At 33.5% G+C, this 12,443-nt stretch overlaps 1 protein-coding gene across 1 annotated transcript; it reads right to left on the bottom strand.

Annotated features, from left to right (window-relative positions):
- Positions 1-5,832: 5,832 nt before the first annotated feature.
- LOC132636537 (probable glutathione S-transferase parC) lies at positions 5,833-11,727 on the bottom strand. The gene is made up of 2 exons (XM_060353453.1): positions 10,998-11,727; positions 5,833-6,227 (listed from the first exon to the last, which is right to left on the bottom strand). The coding sequence occupies exons 1-2, from the start codon at positions 11,310-11,312 to the stop codon at positions 5,883-5,885; spliced, it is 660 nt and encodes a 219-aa protein (XP_060209436.1). The 5' UTR covers positions 11,313-11,727; the 3' UTR covers positions 5,833-5,882.
- Between the last annotated feature and the right edge of the window lie 716 nt (positions 11,728-12,443).

Raw genomic sequence — 12,443 nt, 5'->3', positions numbered from 1 at the left:
ATGCATTTTCCTTGGGTATCCTTTTAGGAAGAAAGGATACAAGATGTTTAGCCTCAAAACCAAAAAGTTCATTATCTCCAGGAATGTGATTTTCTATGAATCAATTTTTCCATTTTCTTCTAACCCCATCACAGTGCCTACTTTTCCTTTAGATGACCTTAATGAACATTTAGCTCATGATCAGCCTGATACTTCTGTACCTTCTTTCACTACTGAAGATGATCCTAATCCATCTCCACCTGCTGCAACTGATCAACCTCCCTCTCCTCCTAGTCCCACACATTCTACTAGTCCGGCAAACACTGATTCTCATGGTCCTATGGTTCCTTCTACACCATCTACACCTATTCTGAATCCTACTACTCTTAGAAGGTCAACCAGGTCAGTCAAAACACCAGCTTACTTGAAAGATTATGTGTGTGACAGTATTCACCCTTCTAATATCTCAGAATCTTGTTTCACCTCCTCTCAAGAAGTGTCTCCTATTGTTTTATCTACTTTGTCTACCTCAAACAAATCCTACATTAATTCTTTGTCACATATTCAAGAACCTACCACTTTTTCCCAAGCTGTTTTATAACCAGGTTGGCAGGATGCTATGACTAAGGAACTAGAAGCCTTGATCACTAATGACACTTGGGAAGTTGTCTCTTTACCACCCGGGAAAAAGGCTTTGCCTACAAAATGGGTTTACAAAGTGAAATTGAACTCCAATGGTACTGTGGAAAAACTCAAGGCTCTGTTAGTTGTCAGAGGTGATATACAAAAGGAAGGCATAGATTTCACTGAAACTTTCAGTCCAGTTGTTAAGATAACAACTATCAGATGTGTTCTAGCATTGGCAGTTAAGAAAGGTTGGGGCCTTTTCCATTTGGACGTAAATAATGCGTTCTTACATGGGGAATTAGACGAAAAAGTGTATATGCAATTTCCAGCTGATTTGAAAGTTGTTGATCCTACTCAAGTTTGTCGTCTTAAGAAATCGTTATACGGCTTAAAACAGGCGTCACGACAATGGTATTCACGTTTAACTGCAGCTTTGAAGTTCAAAGGTTTTACACATTCATTGAATGATTATTCACTGTTCTACAAAGTGTACAATTCTTCTATTTCAATTTTAGCAGTTTATGTGGACGATATACTAGTTACAATAAACAACAAAGCAGAACTCGATGAATTAAAATCATTCTTAGACTCAGAATTTAGAATCAAAGACTTGGGTGACTTACATTTCTTCTTGGGAATTGAGATCATCTGCGAGCCACAGGGACTAATCCTCAATCAACGCAAATTTTTACTTGAACTCTTCTCCGAATACAACTGTCTCGGTTTGAAACCAGTTTCATCCCCTTTGGACCCTTACCACAAGTTACAAGCAGACATGGGTGAACCTCTTTCCAATGTTACTGCTTACCAGAGGTTAATAGGACAACTCAATTTTCTTACTCATACCCGTCCCGACATCTCATTCTTCGTTCAACACCTTAGTCAGTATATGCAAAACCCTCACAAAGCTCGTCTTAACGCTGCTCACCATGTTCTCCGGTACCTTCTCAACGACCCAAGTCTAGGCATTTTCTTAAATTCTTCACCTTCTCTCTCTTTACTCGCCTTTTGCGATTCTGACTGGGCTACTTGCCCGGACTCACGCAGATCTATCAGTGGCTTTTATGTCACGCTCGGTGGATCTCCCATTTCTTGGAAATCTAAAAAACAAACCTCCCTTTCCCTTTCCTCTGCCGAAGCGGAGTACCGATCCATGCGACGAGTAATAGCAGAACTCACATGGCTTGTTCGTCTCTTCTCCGACCTAGATCTACCCATTTCCCTTCCAATTCCTCTGTTTTCCGATAGCCAGGCGGCGATACATATCGCTAAAAATCCCGTCTTTCATGAACGGACGAAGCACGTCGATCTTGATTGCCACTTCATCCGTCAACAGTATCTCAATGGTTTGATCTCACTCTCTTTACTTCCATCTTCGTCTCAACCCGCTGATCTCTTTACGAAGCCTTTACCCGCTTCTTCTCATCGTTTCTTGTTAAGCAAATTGGGTGTTCGTTCCTCCCCCTCCAATTTGAGGGGGGGGGGGGGTGTTGGAATTACAGAAAACAAGGAGCACACAAAATCTGGTATTATGGGCTGATGGAACACGTGGAAAGTAAAAGCATAAAAGCACATGACTTGCACAAAGTGGTATTATGGGATGATGTAAATATTTTATTTTAGTACCAGTAGAATATTTTATTTTAGTACCAGTAGAATAGTGATGGGCACATGACTTGAACAATAGTTGCAGTGTAAATATACACAGCAAGATTCCCTTACAATGTTATAATAGCTGCAGTGTAAATATGAAGAAGCACAGAAAAAAAAAATCGGTCCAATCTCTTTATTTATTTCTGCAATATACATGCAGTAAATCCTAATTCTCATTTCTTAATTGTTGCATGCCAATGGTAGTTTTGTATACTTCTCTTATACTAAAACGTTACTTTGAAATTAGATTTTAAAGGCACTCTTAATAACTTGTAAATGGATCCTTAAATAACCTGTAAATGGGGTCTTTATTTCCCCTCCACTATGCACGTATGTACATTAGCTATTAGTGCTTTAAATAATGAGTAAATAAGTGGTTTATTTCCCATTTTCTATGTAATATGTACATATTTCAAACACCATATACTATAAATAGAGGCTGAGGATATATTCAGACATAATTTTTGCATTTTCTATTTATGCCATAATCATTTACCCATTTATCTTTTTGGCTTTCTCAATTTCAACTTTTCTTTTTATATTTTCTTCTTGGCATATTTTATTCCCTTGATCTTAAATTCTTTATCTTCCTCAATTTTCTACCTTATTGTTTGATTTTTGTTTTCTTGGTAATAGTATTATAAATTTGTAAATCCGTTTTTCCTCCATGCATACTTATCATCGAAAATTACAGAGGCAAGTTCATTCATATGCTTATTGATACTCTATTGTTGGCCCTATATATCTTTTTTCCTTTTAATTGGGTATGCTATTCTTCATGTATTGTGCCTTCATGTATTTTTTATTGTGCACTAAATAGTATTTACTGACAAATATATCGTGTATGATTTTACTTTCTAAGATTTTCATCCAGTAAATTAGTTTTTTTTGTATCCTATAATATTGATCCTAACTCCTAAAACAAGAACATAACATTTATGTTTTTAATTTGTTTTTTGACAATTTTCATTGGTAGTGCATCATTTTTTGCGATGCATTATTTCTTGCAGGATAAGGAGAACACCAAACAATGGATTGATGAAAATAAGACTAAAAGATGACTATGAGGAGATTTCAGGAGAAGGACAGAGGCATTAACTACTTGACATGAATGTCTTTTTCGGTTATGCTTTTCCATTTGCTTTCTCTAAATAGTTTAAAATTAGTATTCTTTAAATTTGACTTCAAAAAAAAATCATTTGATAATATCTCTTTCACCCAATGTAAGTATCTAATTTTCTTATAATTGAGATATTTTAGACGGCCTAATTTAATTTATACTAATTATTTAATTATTTGCTTTTTCTACTTTTTCTTGGCTTGATCTCCTCTTTGTTAAAATTGCTTTAGTTAGGTAACTAATTCTTTTTCTATATTTATTTTCCATTATTTTAGTAGGAGATTATTAGAGATGTAATAAACTGTCAAAGACCGGGAACATTGAAAAAGAATTGTCTCAAACAATTAGCTAATTATTTATTTCATCGCCGTCTTTTTGCATGCCAGCTAGAAGGTTTGGTTTAGTTTAGTTTAACATATTATTTCAAAACTTAAATTCTATTTCTCAATATACAACTAAAAATTAAATTGAGTGTTTTAATTTGTATGGTTATTAGTAATAATATATAAGATGAAATCTACAAAATAAACCGGAAATATTGAAAAAGAATTCTCAAAAAATTAGCCAATTATTTATTTCATCACCGTTTATTTATTTATTTTTGCATGCTAGCAAGAAGGATTTTGATGTCCCATATATTCTTTCAGTCAAAAGATTCTGTATAAATTATCTAAAGAATTATGAATTAAAAAAAATGGTAGAATAATGAAAGATGTTTGATTACTAATATTGTTTCTTTTATAAAAATTCAACATTAGTATATGTTCAAATTTAATATTTAAAACTTTAATCCGCGCGAAGCGCGGGTGAATTCACTAGTTAAATTTATATACATTTGAGATCCAATTCATCATAATTAGTGTATATAATACTAAAGTTTAGAATATTATTCATCATTAATACATAAAAATAATGAACTTACATAATATATCTCAAGTAATATCAAAAGACTGTTTAGTTGACCTCTTGTAATTTTTTTCCTGAAATAAAAGGGATGAGGAACGTTATGCCGTCATGGTTAAAATTCTGGGCAATGTTAATTTTTAGACTGTTAATATTTGATGACTGTGATTGCTGTGCACTGGACACTAGTAAAAAACTGCAATTTGCATCTCTGCTCCAAGTAGTCTGAATCTCATCCCTGCCTCTTGAAACTCAATCCAAACTATCCTATCAAATTCCAAATACTAATTAATAAAAACATTATAAAATTCTCACAACATACATTAAGAGTAATACTCACACTAAAGGATTGAGTTGTAATAATATACACTTCTAACTATTGGGCGTTGAATTCGTTGGAGCAAAACAAAGGTAAGAGTACATATTAAAAATAAAGGTAAGAGTAAATATTATAAAGGGAAAATGATCAAAAATACCCCTCCGCTTTGTCAATTTTATCCTCCGTTACAAGCTGGGTTATTTTTGTCAAACTTTTAATTGAAATTTGGTTTATTTTAATGGATCGCAAGTCAGGTTAAAGAGTGGGGACGGGTAATTTTAATAGAAATCAGGTTATTTGGGTGGATTTGGGGTTTCCGTCAAATAAAGGGTATTTTTGATAACTTTAGTAACTGCAGGGACAAAAATAGCTCCAACTTGTAACGGATGATAAACCTGACCAATAAATAAAAACACAGGGGTATTTTTGACCCTTTTCCCCATTGTAAAATGTCAGTAGACAGTAGAGTTAACAACACAACATCTCATTCTTCAGTCCCTATTACAGTTTCCTACCAAAAGTAGTTTTGTTACAAGAACACTTCAATTCCTGGACATCCACTTATAAGTAGTAAAACAGTTACTATTCTACAAATAGAACCTAAGCAGCAAACGTTCTACGTCTAGTTTTTTTTTTTTAAGACAAGAGAACCCGCACTCGCTATTCTTAGGGTGGACAGGGTAAATCCCGCTCCTGTGTAATAGCCTTGCAAACCACACAGGAGAGATACCCCGCACTAGGCAAGCCCCATGTGACGAGCTCGATCCAGAAGGCAAATCCCCTACTGTCGTAGGCAGGGGGTTTCGAACGCAAGCCCCGTGCGACGAGCTCGACCCAGAAGGCAAATCCCCTGCTGTCGTAGGCAGGGGGTTTCGAACATGAAACCTCCATTATGGAAGTCTCATGCTCAACCAACTGAGTCACCCTTGCGCTATAAAATAATACTCCCTCCATCCCAATTTATGTGATATAATTTGACTAGGCATGGAATTTAAGAAAGAAAAGAAAACTTTTAAAACTTATGGTCTAAAACAAGTCATTCATATTTGTGTGGCTGAAAATTATAAAAGGGGAAGTTTTTAATTAAATTATTTCTAAATATATAAATGTATCATTCTTTATGGGACAGACTAAAAAGGAAAATGTATCACATAAATTGAGATAGAGAGAATAGTAAAACAACTAAAACACACCTAAATATTCTCACCAACTCAACTCCGTCAAGCATGTATTAGTAGAAAGTAAAGACACATAATCTTTTCAGAGCTTCTTCATATATCTCTATGCAATGCCGAGCCGCTGTTTTAGTTTCAACAAATAGTCGTAAACTTTGTCAGGCTCGGCGAGAGATTTAGCTACACTATCTTTTTGCATACATCTTTTGGCCCATGCCATCAGCTTTGGACATTCTGCCTCTATGCTGAAATTTCTACATTTCTCAAAAGTAGGAAACCAACTATAGAAAGGAATAAAGGCCACATCCACAAATCCAAAATTTTCCCCATTGAAATATGGGTTATCTCCTAACTCTCCTTCCAACAACTTTAGGCAGTCTATGAATTCTTTCTTGGCTGCTTCTTGTTCTTCCCCTTTTGTAACCCATATTCTCCTTCCACTACCATAGACCTGAAGACGAAAAAGTTACTCTATATTAAGAAATTTTTCATTTTTCAGTTTGAATTATATGAAATTGAAATATTGACATTGTAAAATATTTTACTGCATATCTCCGCCTCTATTTACTTGTACCCATTTTAAAAAAATTTAGCACATCTATTCATTTTAGAATAATTTCAATATGTGGTGTCTAAAGTTAGGTATAAACATATGTTTGAAGTTTCATATGGCTGAAGTTAAGCCATTTTTGCAGGATGTTCAAGCAAAATAGCTGAACTTCAACCATATATATATGTGTGTGCATGAACTTCAGGCAAAAATGACTGAATTCAGTGACATATGACTGAAGTTCAATAAAAATGGTTGAACTTTAGCCCTACTTGATGGATCTTCAGTCATTTTTGCTTGAACTTGAGGCAAAAATGACTCAACTTCTACCACACACACCCACAAACACACACATATATATACACCCCCCCTAAACTTCTGGCGGAAATGACTAAATTTCAGCAATATGTGCCTAAACTTCAGCCATATAAAATTTCGGATATCACATATCTGAAGTAATCCCGACATGGATAAACTTACAAATTTTCATGTACTGTGGCTTATATAATGGTCCCAAAATCAAATGTCTATGCACTTCTTGTTTACACATAAGATCGTCCAAAAAATCAACTATACATTATTACCATGAATAACTTGAGGAGTCACATGTGAGGAAGGGAATTCAATTGAATACTTTTCATCTGGAAATGAGTCAATGACACCAGAGAATATTTTAAATATTTCTTTTATATATGTGCGTGTAACTTTGTGAATCCCATTGAATAAAATAAAATTTAGTGTAGAAACAAAAGTGTTCAAAAAACATTACATGTGATATTTTCACAATATTTTAACTATTTTGTAAAAATTACTGACTCCACCATTGACTACTAACCTGTTATTAAAGTAAGATAATAGAATCTACGCACAAACTATTTATATAAGTTAAAAGCACCCGAAGACAATGTGATATATATAGGCTTGAAGCATAGGTAGCCCTTAAATTTTTCAGAATATTCCATTTTGACACTCAAATTAAGTCTGGTTCTAATTAAACACCCCAACTCTTAATAAAGTATTTCAATTAGACATATCTGGTCCAAACTTTTTTTTTTCACGTGTTTTCATTTATCTACTAAGTAGTTAAGTTAAACACCTAAACTATGGGGAAAAGTGTCAAAAATGCCCCTCTACTTTGGAAAACGGCTAAAAATATCCTTCATTATAAATTTCAATCAAAAATACCCCTCCTGTCATTAAGGTTTTCAAATATACCCTTGTCTTAACGGAAATCTCCAACATAATCTGATTTCATTTTTATATTCGCTTCATTTAAACCCGACCCAACTAAATAAAAAACGCATATGAGTTACCCACTCCTGTGCCTAGTGGCTCCAGATGTAGGACTCAAGAACAAGTTGGCCGCATATGAGTTTTTTATGTAGTTGGGTCGGATTTAAATGAAGCGGATATAAAAATGAAATCAGATTATATTGGAGATTTTCGTTAAGACAGGAGTATATTTGAAAACCTTAATGACAGGAGGGGTATTTTTGACCTAATTTTGTAATGAAGGATATTTTTAGCCATTTTCCCAAAATAGAGGGGCACTTTTGACCCTTTTCCCTAAACTATGTCATCACATTTAATTATATGCATTCGCCTCAATAAGTCATAAAACCCGAAACATTTTTTACTTGAGGTTAATGCATATAATTAGAGCAGATGACGTGGCCCGGGTTAGTTTTTTAAAAAAAGGAGATGACTATTTCATGTAGTAACTTAATTAGCTAATAGATAAATAAAAATACACACAAAAAAAAAAAAAATTTGAACTAAAAGTGTCTATTGGAATATTTTATTAGGAGTTAAGGTGTTCAATTGAAATAGGACTTAGTTCGAGTGTCTAGATGAAGGCTTAATGCGTATGCGGCCTCTTAAACTTATTCCCTTTTTCCATTTTGGCATCTCAATTAAGTGTTGTTCCTATTGAACCCTGAACTCGTCCTCAAGTGTGTCTATCAAACCCCCAAATCTGATTTTTATTAGAAGCAGAAACTAAATTGAGAAAATGAAGGTGGAGTAATATTTTAAACATGTGGTAAGTTATTCTTTAGGTCATGGTCTCATAGATGTGTCGATTTCTGCTCTTCCGCTGTTGCTTAATTAAAAGCTACTTTTTTTCCCTCTCAATTGCTACTAATCTTAGGTAAAAGATGGCATAATTAAATTAGAATATATATTAAAATGTTGCTACATTAAAAATGAAATACTATGTAAAGTTGGATTGTGTTTAATAGACACACTTAAGGATGAGTTCAGGAATTCAATGGAAACAACACTTAGTTGAGATGCTAAAATGAAAAAAAGGGACAAGTTTAGGGAGCCGCATATGCATTAAGCCCTAAGTGAAATATCCGCAAGTATAAGAGGTTGGCTATGTATGTATGTACATAAGCATACCTTTTTGTCAATGAAATCAGCCCAGAACCTAGCTTGAGCTCTTTTGTAAGGATCAGATGGCATCAAAGGAGATTTGTCCTTCCAAACCTTTTTTTTTTTAAGCCAATCATCCTCTAATCAAAGATCATAGGATGTTGGGGGGTTTGGCATGACCCCTACCTTGTATATTCCTTCATATCGACAAGAGGGGGGGAGGAGGACAAGGCCCAAAGCCTCCACGATTACATGTCTATATACTCAACAATTACGAGGGACTCACAAATTGGTTTTCCATTATGGATCAACACTGGAATTGTCTTGTGAATTGGGTTCATTTGTAGGAGAATTGAACTTTTATTACCCAAATCTTCTTCCTTTGATTCATATTGAATCCCCTTTTCAGCCAGTGCAATTCTTGGCCTCATCCCAAACCCACTCACATAGGCATCCAAAAGAACAACTTCACTAGCCATTTTGCTTAAAACTTTGTAATTGGATATGGATATGAGTTATTGAAAGGAAAATACCGATGATAAGATGAAAATGCAACCAAGATATGAACACAGTTGAAAATAAACTAGGTGTGATGGATGAATATAATATAAATAAAATATGATGATTCATAGGTTGGTGAGGCTGTATTGCATAATAAAAATTGTCCCACATAGAGCAAATGAGATTGTTTCTCGTTTAATTAGAGGTCTTGAGTTTGAGTAAAAATACTTTGTAAAAAGTGTTTTGCCAGGAAGAGTTTCGCCGAATGAACTCTAAGCAGCGCGAATTTAAATTTAATCGAATTTCAATACGAATATCAGATATTGAATTAGAAAAAAAAAACACATCTTTCTAGGACCTTCTCTTTTGAAAAGGGAAAACAAAGTTTAATGTCCTAAAGAAAAAAATTATTTTGAGTGAAGCAAGTTGTGTGAGGCCACTCCTTACTTTTGACAAGTGTTTTGTGAGTTCTCATGGTTTGAAGAAGACAAAAGCACATGGAGTAGCGTCTAAATCGATGCAGCTACGGTTATTCAGACTTCTCATGTACTAAGGACTCGTTTGGCAGAGTTGTTTACTTTTTTCCCTTTTTTTTTTTACTTTATTTGAACATTATCCTTTGGCCATGAGAATATCAAATATAATTTGAAGTTGTATTTAGATTTTAAAAATACCTAAAACTCAGCTTTTATTTTTTTTTAATTTTCGGTACATTCAAACAATGAAATATTCTTTGTAAAATTTATAATCAAAACGCAACTCCATTTTCAACTTCAACTTCATAATTTTCAAATAAATTTCAAATAAAGTAAAAAACATTTGATTTTATGGCTAAACGCCTACTTAATTTTTTTTTATAGAAAAGGTAAAACAGAAATATTTAACCCACTATCTAATTATACTGAATCCCTTTTTCAGCAAGTGCAATTCTCACCCTCATCCCAAACAAGCTCACATATCAATCCAAAAGAACAACTTCGCTAGCCATATTGATGAAATTTTTTGTAGAAATGTACTAGAAAGTGCAACCAAAATATGAATACTTAAGTTGAAAATAAACAAGGTGATGAATGCCTATATATAGAATATGATGAGTCGTAGGTTGATGAGGCTTTATTGCATTATCAAGAATGTCCCACGTCTTTCTGGGACCTTTATCTTTTGTAAAAGGAAAAAAGTTTCAATGTATCATCACTATCCTAAAACGTACCGTGTTCTTTTTGAATTCACAAAATTAGTAAAGTAAATTCCGCTTAACCTCCTATTTTAAGAGTAAATCCCACTTTATCGTTTAACGTCTTGGGTTTGAAAAAATAATACTCCTTTAAGTCTTTTTTTTTTTTAACCTCCAATTCTTTAAAAAAGCTAGATGAACTGCTTAAAAGTATTCATAATCTACACTGCTCTAGTCTGACAGGAGAAGAAATTTCGTCTTCTTGAGAGCATTTTTCATAATCAAAATTTCTTTAGGTCTATGACATTCTTTTGATAGAAAATTCGCACTGGTTTCTCTCCCTATGGAGATGACGTGACCTAGCTTAGTTTTTTTAAAAAGGAGTTGACATATTTAGCTTAGTTTTTTAAAAAAGGAGATGACTATTTCATGAAGTAACTTAACTAGCTAATACACAGATAAAAATACGAACAAAAAAAAATTAATTTTGAACTAAAAGTGTCTATTGGAATATTTTTATTAGGAGTTAAAGGTGTTCAACTGAAATAAAATTTAGTTTGGATGTCTAAATGAAATATTTGTATAAGAGGTTGGCTATGTATGTATGTACATAAGCATACCTTTTTGTCAATGAAATCAGCCCAGAACCTAGCTTGAGCTCTTTTGTAAGGATCAGATGGCATCAAAGGAGATTTGTCCTTCCAAACCTCATCTATATACTCAACAATTATGAGGGACTCACAAATTGGTTTTCCATTATGGATCAACACTGGAATTGTCTTGTGAATTGGGTTCATTTGTAGGAGAATTGAACTTTTATTACCCAAATCTTCTTCCTTTGATTCATATTGAATCCCCTTTTCAGCCAGTGCAATTCTTGGCCTCATCCCAAACCCACTCACATAGGCACCCAAAAGAACAACTTCACTAGTCATTTTGCTTAAAACTTTGTAATTGGATATGGATATGAGTTATTGAAAGGAAAATACTGATGATAAGATGAAAATGCAACCAAGATATGAACACACAGTTGAAAATAAACTGGGTGTGATGGATGAATATAAAATATAAATAAAATATGATGAGTCATAGGTTGGTGAGGCTATATTGCATTATAAAAATTGTCCCACATCTACGGCTATGCTTGTACGGGAGGTTATTAGTCCTTTAATCAGAGGTTTTGGGTTTGAATTTTGAGTATGAAAAAATCCTTCGTAAAAAGTGTTTTGCCAAGAAGCGTTTCGCCGAATGAATCCTAAGCAGCGTGAATCTGAATTTAATCAGATTTCAATACGAATATTGGACACTGAATTGAAAAACAAAAAAAAAAAAATCCCACATCTTTCTAGGACCGTCTCTTTCGAAAAGGGAAAACAAAGTTCAATGTCCTAAAGAAAAAAATATTTTGAGTGAAGCAAGTTGTGTGAGGGCACTCCTTACTTTTGACAAGTGTTTTGTGAGTTCCCATGGTTAAAAGAAGAGAAAAACACATGGAGTAGAGTCAAAATCGATGCAGCTACGGTTATTCATACTTCTCATGTACTAAGGACTCGTTTGGCAGAGTTGTTTATTTTTTTCTGATTTTTTTTTTTTTTACACCTTATTTGAACATTATCCTTTGGCCATGAGAATATCAAATACAATTTGAATTTGTATTAAGATTTAAAAAATATCTATAACTCAGTTTTTATTTTTTTCACTTTCAGTACATTCAAACAACCAAATATTCTTTTTAAAAGTTATAATCAAGACGCAACTTCAACTTCATAATTTTCGAATAAAATGAAAAACATTTGATTGTTAAGGCCGAATGCCTACTTAATTTATTTTATAGAAAAGGTAAAACAGAAATATTTAACCCACTATCTAATTTATATGATACTTTTGACTATTGAGCGTTAATATGTTTAAACGAAACAGTAAATACTAAAATGTAAGTCAACAGTAGAGATAATTCTAACAAAATATCTACATTCTTTATTCCGACTACAGCTTCCTACCAAAAGTAGTTTTATTACAGGAAGACTCTAGACATCCACTTCTAAGTAGTAAAACATTTAATCTAT

Source organism: Lycium barbarum, chromosome 4, assembly GCF_019175385.1.
Source record: "Lycium barbarum isolate Lr01 chromosome 4, ASM1917538v2, whole genome shotgun sequence".
Classification (NCBI taxonomy): domain Eukaryota; kingdom Viridiplantae; phylum Streptophyta; class Magnoliopsida; order Solanales; family Solanaceae; genus Lycium; species Lycium barbarum.
The sequence above is the reverse complement of the archived record's forward strand: the minus strand, read 5'-3'. Positions and strand labels throughout refer to the sequence as shown.

Bases quoted from the DNA above. Each gene is read 5' to 3' on its own strand.
- LOC132636537 (XM_060353453.1), bottom strand. From the start codon at position 11,312: ATGACTAGTGAAGTTGTTCTTTTGGGTGCCTATGTGAGTGGGTTTGGG. The intron at 6,228-10,997 runs GTATGCTTATGT...TTTCGTCTTCAG, and splicing joins CTGATTTCATTGACAAAAAG to GTCTATGGTAGTGGAAGGAG.